The following is a 14,400-nucleotide window of genomic DNA, read 5'->3' as shown; positions in this document are numbered from 1 at the left end:
AGCACCCTTTCCAAAAGACAGAGGAGACAAAGTGTTAATACCTGCATCTTTCTGGAGAGTCTTCTCTATCTTTCCTCCGGAACTTGCTGATGGTGTCATCAATTGTGCTTCCAATTTTATCACTCAGTTCACCTAATTTATCACTGAATGGAAAAGCACTCTTGTTTTTATCCCACTCCTCATCCCATTTTGATTTGGGCTCAGGATCGTATCTTTCACCTATATAAAGCATTAAAAAAAAAAGCAACTCTAAGGATATTCAATTCAAAAGATATCTATAGTCTTTATTTCTGAAGCTTTTCTTCATAATAAAATAGTTTTCAAAGGAAAACAGAGAGCTCCCACAGTGCTGAATCAACACAATTACAGCAAGGCACAGCATGTAGTGCCAGTCATTAAGTGGCAAGAATGCAGATTCAAAAGCTTTTGTTTATGAAAACTTACAGAACCTTAATGCACAGCACAGCATATCAGGAAGTTCTTAAAGGCTGTTGAAAGGAGTAGAGGAAAACAGAAAAACCAACACAGGCTATACTAGCAAAAGAGAAATGGAAATCTTTTTGTTTTTACAAAAATCACAATGCATTGTATTTCATTCCTGTCTCTTAATGGTTTTCAATTATTAGAAAAGTGTTAGACAGCAAAAGTCTCTTAAAAAACACAAACTATAGGCAACACTACTCTGAACGCTACACATCCCAATATGCTATAATGACTCATAACTATCATTCTTCAGTATCAAACTAAATAACTCAATGGATTTCATGCATGAGAAAGCATCTTTTAATTACCGTAAAAAGAAAAGAATATTCTAACTACCAAAAACTACACAGACTAGAATCATGAAACATGCTGAAGCAGTTCAGAATGATGATCTACTCAAACACCAAATCCAAACATATGCTAGGACTGGCAAAACCTACGGATCCTCTGTGTGAATTTGAGAATGAAGAGAGCAGATCATGGCAGTGTATGAAAACCCCAAAATGTCAAGATTTGTCTTAGTCCTTGACCTTGGGGGCCTAAAGGAGAGACAGGAATTATAGGCACTAAATGGAACCTTTCCATTTCCATTTCCATGACCAAACTCAACTTAGGAGGCAAGAGTAGAAAGTACAGAGAAATCATGTGAGGTTAAAAAGAACAAAACACTGAAAATTAAGGAAAGTCAGAAAAGGAAAAGGACAATGAGAACAAAATAATCAAAGATGGCTAAACAAGCTTTTGTTCTGAATTTGGCTAACAGGTTCTAATGGCATACATGCCCTTTGGAGACCAAACAAAACAATTTTGCCGAACTGCCTGCTAAAATCACAAAGCTAAAATTTTCTCTTAAGAGTGTGAGGATTTTAAAATATGTCTACTAAATCTGAAAGTGACCATCAACTTAAAGAGAACAAACATGACAAATGAAATTTTCCAGACAAAATTTAAAACAGGATGGTTTTATAAAAATGAGTGGTTTTCCAATAACGTGTATGTACATTTCAATGATAACTAGAAGAACTAGACTTTGAAAAGAAACAAATCTACAGGAAAAATGAAAGTAGATGAAAACTAAACGGATTAGCATAGTGGACATCATACCAAATGAGTACCAAAGACACTGGATATTGGTAAGACATTATCTAATAAACTGAAAAACATATAAAACAGTTAAAGTTGACTAGTTAAGTCTCTGGATCATATATATAGCATTAAAAATAATTTATAAAAGAATGTGATGTAAATGCACAGGACATTCAACTCTATCTCTAATGCAGATACTGTGATTAGTTCACTGTGACTGAGTCTGAAAACTTACTCAATTTTCCAAATTTATCTGATATAATTACATATTGTGCTGGTAAAAAAGATTTACAAGCAAGCAGAATGAGGAAATGAGTTGCAAATAGCAATTTCTACTCAGAAACACATTAAACTGCCATGGCTATTTTGAAAAAGCTGAAGAATAAAATAACTGCTTGGGCAAATAGTCCCAAGACCTCTTACTTTTCTAAATAAAAACTCAAAACATATTTATATGATTTAAGAAAAATATCTTGCCTACTTTGAGAATTGACTTTTATATGATGCTTAGACGTAAAAGAAAGGAATTTTTCTACTGTTAGAAACATCCTTTAACAGCTAATTAAATGCAGTATTTTTTTTCTTTGAGGGTAAGAAAGGAGAGGTGCAAAGGAGTGAAGATACTTTTTTATAAGTAACTACAAGAAAAGAAGTAGAAGATTTTAAAATGGTTCCAAAGAAGGAGTTACAAGACCTCATATAATCCAAATATAACAAAACTCAGATATGAGTGGAGGGAGCTACAGAGCCCCAATAAGCCTCTCTGTGTATACACAAAAATGACCAGGTGACTGCCAGAGCTCACAGAAGACAGAATGAGTCCAAAGGGACATGTGCTGTGAAAGAGAGTTCTTATTTTCTGTATCTGTTTCAAGCACTTAATGATCTATTTAGGGAAACTATATCATTACATTAAACATAAACAGGAGAGATGAATGTTCTAGCAGCTCTTAAATGTGTTAGGAACAATAAAGTGATAGGCCTAGATGAAAAACTGGTGGTACTGTCAGTCACTTTTTTCCATGTCAAATTAACACACTGCTTAATTAAGGAAAGAGATTGAGGCTGAACTAACTTCTAAGAAGTTTATTTTTGGACAAAAATAGTGCTAAATTGGTTCTGAATTAGGAAGATGAATCTCTTGATCAAACTTCATATTTTTATGCTCTAAACAGTGAGTTAGAGAAATCTTTTTCCTTTAGAATGGTAACCCCAAGAGGGAAGGGGATACATTTGTTTTATTGTCTGTATGTCAACTCAAAATTTGCAGTCATTTAATTAACAATTAATGGTTAAAATCAGCTTCTTGAAACCACAAAAGTAAAAAATAGGAAGATTCCCAAAATTCATGGGAGCCAAAATAAACATTACATATATTTTAGTATCCTATATACTCCTGGAAAAAAATAGCATTTTGGTCTTTCATATTCCAACGATTCTTAAAATATACCCAAGAAGCTAAACTGATGCTTAAGCGCCAATCTTTCTTTGATACTCACTGTATCTGAATCCTCCAACACTGTCAGAGGAAACCCCAACATATTTGTCTTTGTTCTTCTTTGCTTTCTTTCGCTCTTCACGAAGCCTGTCGTCATCCTGGGCAAATTCAACCAATTCTTTCACCTTCTGGCGAATATTTATACCTTGATCCTTGCCATGCTCATCTGTGAGGATGGTAAGGGAAAAACAAAACCTTAAGAATTCAGTTAATATATATCAAACCCTTTAACACAAAAAACAGACATGAAAATTTCAACATAAGAAACGAACTTCAATATTTTAAAATTAATAAAAAGAGGCAAATTGTGCTACTAAATTTTGCCATTTCCTTATTAGCACATTCTAAGTCTTGAGATACAATTTTGGCTTATAAGAACATGTACAGATGAACTAAAAAGGACGACACATAATGGTGCTATGCAAGATCAATTAAAGATCCACTAAAAAGGATTACTAATAATGACCATATGAAATGGACTTATATCCATAAATGTCTTCTTTTTCTATCGTATTTTAACAAAACAAAATAAAACTCACTTTAACATTTTAATGACTTAAAGGCATCCAAATGCCTTGGTTTCCCTGTACACAAGTTTGGAAACACTAATTATCAGGATTTAGTGTAGCTGAAAAACTGAATTTTTAAAGTGCTTTTAACTGGGGTATGCTACAAAATGAAATGTGATTCATTCTGTATCCTGTTTCACATTCAAAACACACTCTGGCCTTGCTGCCTTTGCACAGTAAATATTATTTGGTGGGAGGAAAAAAAAACCCCAGCTTCAAACAGATGTGTGTGTTTTGGAGCTCTAACCTTTTCTTCCCATATGATTAAAGCTATTCCTTTATGGACACCACAGGGGACCAGTCTCCAGTGCATATTTTAATATAAACCCGAACACTCATGTTGTGTTGGTTCTGTTGTTATTAGCCAGTCTTTTCTGCAAGTTCTTGTCTTCACTAATTAATACTCTAGGGCCCCACGTCTTGGATTCTGCACTCGTCACACAACCAGCAACAGTCACATTCTAATTAGAGCGGAGAAGCTTCTAAGCTGGTTCAGGTGACTGACAACTCCAACTACTGTTTTAATTTGCTTATAAGGTTTTTCTATTGCTCACCTACAAAGTGGTAATTTTCCAGGGATCGCAAATCATAAATGTGTTCTCTGGCACTTGTAACAACACGCTCTGATCCATTCCTTATGAGGTAAGCTAGGAGCAGCAATGACTGTAAAAATACAAAGCAGCAAATGATTTATCAAAATAAATTCTGGAAGAGCTTTGGTAAATAGTTAAAAAAAGTAATTCCAACATTAGCAAATAATCTTCATGCATGTGTTTATGTGTGGGGGATTTCTTTACCTTATGTTAGACTTTAAATACATAGTCTAAAACTTATATTATCAATTTGAAGTTCCTCTTATATCAAGCATAGTAAATAATTATAAACTATCCACTGGATAACATATGTCAAAAGATTGGAAAAAAATAATTCTGATGTTAAAAAATATCTGAATGTATGCTATAAATGAACACTAAGCTTTTAGAAAGCTGGCTCAGATTTTACTTTTTATCTGGCATTACACAACTGTGAATTGTTAGAACAAGTATTCGGTAATTATATGATCCCATAGCATTTTCCCCAGATAAAATTTAATTTAGGGAGTTAATGATGTGGCTTTTGTTTCAAAAACTTGCTGCCAACAAATAAGAGAAAAAAACAATGTTCATGGGGTTTATTTGGGGGGTGATGAAAATGTTCTGGTATAGATAGTGGTGACTGCTGCACAACTTTGTGGAACACTAAAAACCACTGAGCTACGCATTTTGAACTTAACTTTGCTTGGAATAAACCTCACATAAATAAGATTAGATTTATGAAAATCTAGTTAGATTGGCGAAACTGAGGGGCAAAAAAATCTCATCCTTCTAGGAATTTATTCTTCAAAAAAGTAATTTATCCAAGAATTATTTCTTTTAAAAAAGCTCTAAATAAAAAAAGTTACAGAAATCTCAACTATTTCATCACAACTACTGTACAAGCCGAGGGAATGACAATGAATGTTTTCAGAAACAATTAACATCAAAAACACGCAACTAAATAAAGCACTGATTTTCAATCCTGAAAGCCAGAAAAGTTGCTTTCAAAGTTTCAAATACGAATATTATGTGCCATTTTGGAAAGCACAGAAAAACTTACTACTAGGAGCAAGAAAACATGGTGGGGATGGAAGAACAGATGACTTATCTTCTTGTAGAATTCTACACTACGTTATGAGGAGATCAGAACTAAATGAAAGAAGTCTGATAAACAGTACATATTCGCAAATTTAAAATGTTAGAATTTTAATATGTTTTAGAATCTGTAATTATATTTTAAATTAATATATATTTTTTGGTACAGAATACTGTGATATCACTGTTATAAGACAGGCAAATTTTTATGTACAGACCACAAATCATACTAGACTGATTTTCATCGTAACTGTTCATATATTAAACATGCATACTACTACAGATTCATTACTTTTGATACCCACAAATGTATTTTTAGTAAGAATAATTATAACAAATACAATAAAAATATTCAACATTTGGAAGTATTATTAATTTTAAACATTTCACATTAAGAATAGTTGTTTACAGTCCTAGAAAACAGAACACAAATAGCAAATCTACTTCTTTTACCTGTTTGAGAATATTCTGTTCTAGGATTTAATATCTTTCATAATCACTTCATAATCACTTATGTATGTACACCTTAAAATTTCAAGCACTTACTGTCAACATGTCAAATAATAAAAACACACTAATGCTCATACCTTATAAACTCTTCTCCAATTTTTTTTGTTGTCTTTTAACATTCGTGACCAAAGCATGTTCATAAGTTCTGGAAATTGTTCATACATGAATGTAGCCCTGAAAAAAACAATTTTTTCCTCAAGAGTTTGCAATATGCTAATTTTGACAATAGATGGCAGGCTTGTTCCAAGTTACTGGGTTTTCCCAAAGAGCTTTAAAAAAATTAATTCAAAAAATTTAGATGATCTGCTTCCTTAAAAATGTTTTTCCTATATTTTGTAAAATATCTAGCACATTCGTAAGTCCCACTAATTAATATCATATTTTACAAGCCCTTCATTCACGGCCATAGTGATCCAGATGTTCATCAGGAAAAAATTTTCATAACCTTTATTTCAAGTTATTTTATACACATTTGTCAAAAGCTTACATGGTAAGATACAGTTAAGTCTCTAAACTTCATTAAAAAAAGTGAATTTTGTTTTACTTTTTTGAGCTAATTTTTAAGGGGAACAGACCCTGTGTAAAACTTCCTCCATTAATATCTGAATGATTATGCAAAATTTCTATCTGGTAGCTAAAAAGTTTAAAACTGAAAGCAAATCTCACATTTCTGTGTAAAGACAGTTAGATTCTTTCTGCACTGCTGAGTCAAATTATCACTTACTTGGCAATCTCTCCCATGAGCTGCCCAGAAGGTCCCCAAGGATCATCATTCGTTGCTTCTCGAACTTTAGACTCGATCTCTGAATAATTCATAACCACATTGGTGCTGCAGAGAAAAAAAAATGCACGCACATACGCACAAAGATTAGCATCAAAACTGAGAAACACATGAAAACTTAATAATGACACTACTGGGTGTCCTAATGAGATAGTTCTACGGGGTGGGAAAGAAAACATCTTTTGTGCACAAGCTACCCCGAGGACACTATATAACACATTTAAGTTATCTTTAAGAAGATTTTACTATTCCATTAGCCTTCAAGAATACAGATGAGAGATAACATTAGAGCTGGCACAAGTCCAGTAAAAAATGGCTTTGGGTCAAATTAAAAAGGAAATTGAACATGCTAGAGCCTATTTTAAAACTAAGTTGTCAGTTTCCTGACCAGACCTGGTTTATATGCAGTCTTATATTTCCTGCTTACAGAAATTCTGTAAATTAATCAGCAAAATTATATAACAGCTGAACATTATGTATATTGTATAAAACAGCAACGACAAATCAAAGATAACATTCTAAAGATGTTTTGCACCACTATGAACATTTAACTGCAATCCTTTAGTCTTTTTTCATTTATTATATCATACACATTTTCCATGCCACTGTATAGTCACTGTAACCCTCACTTTTAATGGCTACATAATACTCTATCAGTATGATAATGTATTTAACTTTCACTTAAGACTTCAGCCGTGATTAAGAACATGGGTTGTAGGATTCAGAAAGATCTGACTCCAATCTCTTACTTTGTCACCTTTGGAAAAATTACTTTAATTGTCTTAATCTCAGTTTCCTCAAATATAAAATGAGAATTAAGAAAGAATACCACCTCAAAGGGTAATATATCAAACGGTTCTTACAAGCACAGTGTCTGACATACAGAAAGTGCTCAATAAATGTTAGCCATTATTATTATTATTATTAGACATAATAATCATCTATTAGGAGAATTTTAAAATATTAAGTAATACTTTTATAAGAATTAACTTTGAAAAGAGTATCTTAAAATTAAGACATGAGCTGGCAAAATGGTCGTTAAAACAGAATTTCTCATGTTATATAGACTTAAGAATTCAAAGACATTCTGAGGAATAAGGAAATACTGTAGGGGGCTGGCCCCATGGTGTGGTGGTTGAGTTCTGTGTGCTCCACTTTGGTGGCCTAGGTTTGTGGGTTCAGATCCTGGGCTCGGACCTACACCACTTGTCAGTCATGCTGAGGTGGCGACCTACATACAAAATAGAGGAAAACTGGCACAGATGTTAGCTCAGGGCAAATCGAAAGGAGGGAGGGAGGGAAGGAGGGAAGGATGGAAGGGAGGAAAGCGAGGAAGGAATGAAGGCAGGAAGAAAGACAAAGACAGAAAGACTGACAGACGAAATAATGTGAAAATGTCACATACCATAGTAGTATCCATTTGACATCTGAAGTTCCAATTATTACTGAATAATTGTTATAACAGATGCCTCTGAATATGGTAAATCAAATCTTTCACTCAAAATTGAGTCTTAGAAATAGTGAAAAATCAGAATTCGGTAACTATTACTTACACACACCCCAATTTTGCTGTATGGTTTTTCAGTCAGCAAAAATTCCATTTTTTAAATAAGGAAGGTTTGGTTATAATTTGCACTTGAATCTCTTTCTCAAATATAGACAGAAATTTCAAATTTATTGCAAACACTTCAATTTCTTTACTTTTAAGGAAGAGACTAATAAACAATTTTGGGTCAAATTTTAAAGGAACCATTATGCATATAAATCTGGCTTCTAGATTTACAATCAGACTACTGTTCAACTAAGGGAGAAAAGGGAAATCCTATTATTTTCTTTTAATCTTTGAGAATGCTGTCTCTTAAAATATCAACTAGTTTGATAAAATAAATACAAATTATTCCCCTGAGACTAAAATAAATCCATAATCTCCACTGCCTCCTTCAAATTTAAGACAATTAATGAACGAATTTTTATAAAAATCCAGCAATGATTCTATTGACAATAATTTTACGTATAAATATAAAGGAATAACATTTTTTTCTCACTTTGTCAACAACAGAACCAAAATAAAATCAAGGGAGCCAATGACATATTTGCCATTTAAGATGGCAGAAAATGATAGATTTCAGAATGCCTTTGTTTATCCTAGTGGCTGAAGCATGCATGGCTTAGGCAGTTAAAAGTGTCAAAATGCAGCTGTGGGAATGAACAATAGCAATTAGGATTATATTTCACCCAAGCATTTCATTACCAAGAATGCACTTGAAATCTGTTTGCATTGTTTAATTTGTTGGAGAACAAGATGAAAGGAGTTAATCTCTAGTCCATGTACATGAAATATTTTTACTAGAGCTTTCATAAATGCTGTAGCTTTCAGAACACTACTTTCCTTGTTCAAGCTACAAAAGCCCATGGGTCAAATGAGAAAGGTCCTGTTTCTCTAACCCTTCACAAGACTCTTAGCTGAAGGCCTGTGTGTTTGAGTGCTGTGTATTTAGAGGAAGAGGTGGCAGAGAGCCAACAATTTAAGAACCTCCTCATTTCCTTGGTTGAAAAACAATGGCAACTATGTAAAGGGACAACTTGCCATTAGAACACACTCACGATATAGTCATAAAGAAAGATACGGGAACAATAATACAAAAATATGAAAGTTAGAACACTTCCATGAAGAGAATCAGGTCCTATTTTTTAAAGCCATTTTCCAATGAAATTGTTGCTTTTAGAAACTGGAAAGAACTCTCTCTTAAGATGAAATCTCATGGCATAAAGAATTCCAAAACAAAGTATTTTTAAGCTGTACTTAATTCAGAAACAAATATAAACTAAAACAAAACAAAACAACATTGTATAGTTTGGCCTTATTCCAGGTCATTCAAAAATAACTATTTCTAAAAAGGTAGAAATAGCATTTTGATCCTTCCTTTCCCATGTTTTCTATTGCCCTCAATCCACGCCCTACCCATAATTCCGGTGACCTTTTAAAAAAGGAAAACAACCTCCACCCTCCCCCCCCAAAAAGAGAAGTAAAAAAAATTGTGTCCAGATGTGAAAAGAAAAAACCGCTAGTTTAATTCCTAAAATTTCCTGACTGACACAAATGTTTTAAGAATGGATATTTCAGACACTAGAGGGGGCTCTCTCATCAGTTTTTCAAAACACATGCAAAATTCAGACAAAGGTCAAGGATCCATTCTGCAAACAAAATTATAGGCAATTACCAGGGAATGACCAAAGAGTAAAGAATACAAGAAGCTGCTCATGTTCTGAAGATTTTACTGTAAAGCAATATTGAACCAATGCTTTTTACAAGGATGAAATCCACATTAAAATCATTATTGTTTGTATTTGTAAACATAGCAACTGTTCGTTGCTTCCACAGTGCTTTTACACACTTGCACATTTACTCTTCACAACACCCCAGTAATAGACAGGACAGGACTAAGAGAGTCTCCAGTGAGAGTACTTGCTCTGGACAACACAGCACCACTCACTCACTGGATCTTCAATGCCAACTGCTAAGTTATCATCCTCAAGTTCTGCACGCTTGTTTCTACGGATGTGTGAACATAGCTAATGTTCAATTAGTCAAGGATTGATTATTCAATCTGTAAATTATTAGTGTTCATTTTGGCCCTCCTCTTTATTCCCCATTTTCCGCTTATTTCACCACTCACTACTGATAAAATATCAAGTTATTTTACTTGATAACAGTTTGGGTTCCGGTTTTAGAGGCAAGATTGGTTGTAAGTAAAAGCTAAAATGGGGCTTTTACTTACTGATGGTCAATGCATCCTCTAATCTGCATTAAGAATAATCAGTAAAATGACTGACAAAAACAATTTGAATAGTCTTTATTCATATACTTCCTGTCAAACATTCAAGAATATGCTTTGCTAAAACAAAATTATACACCCAGAGGAAAGGTAAAGTATAGGTATAATCCAGTCCTAACTGCTACCAGAGGAATAAGAAAATTGAAACGGACTGATGTAGTAAGAAGTATTTTTCCCAGCTTGCCTTTTTAATTTTACTTCCTTAAAAAATAAAAATGGAGTCAAATGGGTCTGTATTTTTAACATGGTTTCTTCTTTTTGTTTTTAACTAATTATAAAGACTTCATTGACTCTGAGATCAGAAAAATATTTAGCAGTATTTTTTTAGACCTTTGAACTTCTGTTTTGTCATATGCATACATATGTACATCCACACTTACTGACACAGAGAAAAGGAAAGACAGGGGCAGCAAGGGACAAGGTAGTGGTTTTAAATAATAGTATTTTTTTCTTTATACTTTCCCACATTTTCCAAATTTTCCCCATGAACATCATAGTGTAACCTAGGGAAAACTATTAAATGCCATTAAAAATATAAGTCGAGTGCTATATCATCACTAACTACACTTTATTTACGGGCAAATAAGCTTCATGGTAGACCACATGAGTATTATTTCTACTTCCAAAGTCTTATTTTCTCTGAGTAAAAAGTGTAGCAAACTAGTAACTAAAATATATCTACACATAAGAAAATACGTATACCAGGTGCTATGTGTGTAAAACAGGGAACAATTTAAGTATCTAATATTGAAATTAACATGATTTTTAAAAACTGTATCAGGGAGAAATGATTCCCAACATAAAAAGCTATATTAAAAAGTGACCTCTTAACTTCAATGACACAAAGATTTCAGAAGATACTTTTATGATGCAGATAAAACTATTATGATCCTTACAAAGTATCGATCTTTTAGACTTTTTTAAATTAATAAAACATCCATAAAATGAACAGTGAAAAAGAAAGCTATCTCAGGTAAAATGTCACTTAAGCCAGGAAAGTTTTTCTTTTTAATGTTTTTAGCCAAAACATTAGGGAAGCAGTTTTAAGAATACTTGCTCTAGGGCTGGCCCCATGGCCGAGTGGTTAAGCTTGTGCACTCTGCTTTGGCGGCCCAGGGTTTTGCCAATTTGGATCCTGGTCGAGGACCTAGCACTGCTTATCAAGCCATACTGAGGCGGTGTTCCACATAACAGAATGAGAAGGACCTACAACTAGAATATACAAGTACATACTGGAGAGTTTTGGGGAGAAGAAGAAAAACAAAAAAAAGATTGGCAACAGATGTTAGCTCAGGGCCAATCTTTAAAAAAAAAAAAAAAAGAATATTTGCTCTAAAAGGTTGATAATGAACCATGTGATACTCATTTTTCATCCCAAGATGGCCTTCACCACATTACCCTTATTTTCAATCTGAACATTTTACAGGTTCAAAACTAATATTTTAAAATCAAGTTACATGTTATTACAGTCCCGTGAACAACATCAAATTTACGCTCAACAACCAAGAAGTCTAGTGCTCCTAAATTCAACAAATGCATAACTTTCGTTGTTAGCAGAAATCTGAGGTTGTATAGAAATGGTGTGAGGAGGTGGGAAAACTAATTTGTCCACTTGGCTGGATATTTGCTACCCAACAAAACAAGTCTTGTCTTGACCTGAAAATGAAACACAAAGCATTGAAAAATGTCTCAACAGGAGCAGTGGTTCCATAGAAGAATTAATGTTGCTAAAGCAAATGTTACCATATTTGATTATAAAGTATTTTAGTTATAAAACAGCTATGGTGCTAGCACAGGGAATAAACGACAGTACTCCCTCCATACCATAAGAAGAAAACCAATAAATATGGGAAAGTACAGAAGTAGTAAACATAACAAACTTAATGCTGGCTAACTTCTACCTAGTGTTGCCATCACCAGCAGCTCTCCCCTACCAAAAAACAAAAAAATTGAGTGAGCAGAGAGAAAACATATTTAATAGCAATTCCTTAGCAGAGAAGTTAAACTCACAACTAGGAAACGGCAACAGATCTTTAAACTTTGTTAGGTTTTTCTAATTCCAAAGCCCATTTTCTATTATGCCACAATGCCCTAAAATCAGAAAATTCGTAATATTACCTCACCTAAATGAAAAAGTCTACTAGTTAATATATAAGATGACATCACAAACTGCACTAAAGGAACTGAATTAATGTTTAAAAAAATACCTTCTCAGTCATGAAAATTATATATTCTCTGGTTTTAGTAAATACTAAATACAAACTATCCAACTGAAAATGAGGAAACCAATGTACCCCCTTCAAAAACACACATTTCTTAAAAAAAAAAATTTTATTGATGTCATATTGGTTTATAACATTGAGTAAATTTCAGGTGTACATCACTATATTTCAGTTTCGGTATAGACTGCATCATGTTTACCACCAATAGTCTAGTTTTTATCCACCACCATACATATGTGCCCCTTTACCCCTTTTGCCCTCCCCTCACCCCTTTCCCCTCCAGTAACCGCTAATCTCTTCTCCTTATCCATGTGTTTATCTTCCACCTATGAGTGAAATCATACAGAAATACACACACTCTTAAAAGCAAGGTAAAGAAATATCAGTTTGAATAGGGAAAAACTAAACTGAAGACATCTAAAATCTGAGGCTCTCTTATCCATTCTTCTGCAGTAATGAAGCTTCAGAAAAGAGTAGCCTTATTAATTAAAAAAACATATACTCTATTTCAATCCAATTATATTGTAAGTATGTGGGATGTGCATGCATATTATTTATGACTTCACCTATTTACACAGAGCACTATGCTGGATTATACACCTTCTGTTTTCCTCTTTACTTTTCAAGAGGGAACATTAAAATGCTAAATGCTGAAACATGAAACTGTCTGCTTTTTAAAATAACCATCAAGAACTTGCACTGAAATATTATACCTCATCCTTTAGCTATCATAGTAAAAAAAAAACTTAAAACCAAATAAATATTAAAGAGCAGTTTACTGCCAGGTTTTATTGAGGGAGGAGGGGAGTACCACAATCCTTTTTAATTCTGGATACTCAAAGATCAAGCTAGATACCATAACTGGATATCTAAAACATTCTAAAAACATGGTACAGACAGAAAAACTGTCTAAGTCCAAACTCAAGCTGCCTGCATGACACTAAAATCACTGAAACTGTATTAAATGTTCAAAAATACCACTTCATTTGTTCCCTCCTCTCATGATGTAAGACAACAGAAAAGCATCCTTAACCGATACAACTATTTTTGAAATTCTAATTATTTTAAGTTGTAAGAAAATTAAGGACTGTATACTCTTATCTAAACCAAAAGCTATTCTCACATCAATTCTACTAACGAATTCTTTGATCTATTCTGACCGATGCTGGCCTTCAATTTCAGTAACAGTTCAGTCCAGTATTATCAAGGGGGTGGAGAACTGAAACATACAATTTTAATCACTCTTGACGTTTCCTATTACTGAATATTGTTGACTGACATGGCTCAATATTTTTAAACTCCATTTGTAGATAAACACCATGAAACTGTTTTCTAGAAAAGTATTTTTCAGTTGTTTATTGGCGGAATGGGGAGCAAATTAAACACTGTGAACACTACTTTGCAGGCAGTAAAAACTTAAGAATAAACCCCTAATATTCTTGAAAGACTAGCTGAAGACCTTTGTGTATCTTCAAAATTATGAAAATGAAAATCTTTATACAGACTCTTGACAATCTCCCAGATTCAATCAAGAGTTAAGGTATTCTGTGTATATTATAATTGCTCAAAAAGGTAACCAACGTTTAGATTCACCAAGTTTTCTCAGGTAAGCAACTTGTGCATGGCAGAACACTTTTCATAAATTTTTTTACTGATTCTGTATAGATCTGATTGTGTCATCAATCCAAGGTACCACCAAACCCGATTTGCTCCTCTCTAAATATATGTAAAGCTTCTATTTTCGG

The 14,400-nt window shown here is 33.4% G+C and overlaps 1 protein-coding gene across 2 annotated transcripts in view; it reads right to left on the bottom strand.

Annotated features, from left to right (window-relative positions):
- The window catches only part of CLINT1 (clathrin interactor 1), a 62,476-nt gene that overhangs the window by 23,162 nt on the left and 24,914 nt on the right, over positions 1 to 14,400 (bottom strand). For both annotated transcript variants that reach the window (XM_014842720.3, XM_014842721.3), the window contains exons 2-6: positions 6,541 to 6,645; positions 5,894 to 5,990; positions 4,191 to 4,299; positions 3,069 to 3,233; positions 42 to 219 (exon numbers count right to left, since the gene is read on the bottom strand). In XM_014842720.3, the coding sequence (XP_014698206.1) occupies positions 42 to 219; positions 3,069 to 3,233; positions 4,191 to 4,299; positions 5,894 to 5,990; positions 6,541 to 6,645 (654 nt within the window). The remainder of the gene's footprint in view (positions 1 to 41; positions 220 to 3,068; positions 3,234 to 4,190; positions 4,300 to 5,893; positions 5,991 to 6,540; positions 6,646 to 14,400) is intronic.

The sequence above is a fragment of the Equus asinus genome, chromosome 9 (assembly GCF_041296235.1).
Source record: "Equus asinus isolate D_3611 breed Donkey chromosome 9, EquAss-T2T_v2, whole genome shotgun sequence".
Classification (NCBI taxonomy): Eukaryota; Metazoa; Chordata; class Mammalia; order Perissodactyla; family Equidae; genus Equus; species Equus asinus.
This window is presented reverse-complemented; position numbering and strand designations above follow the sequence as displayed.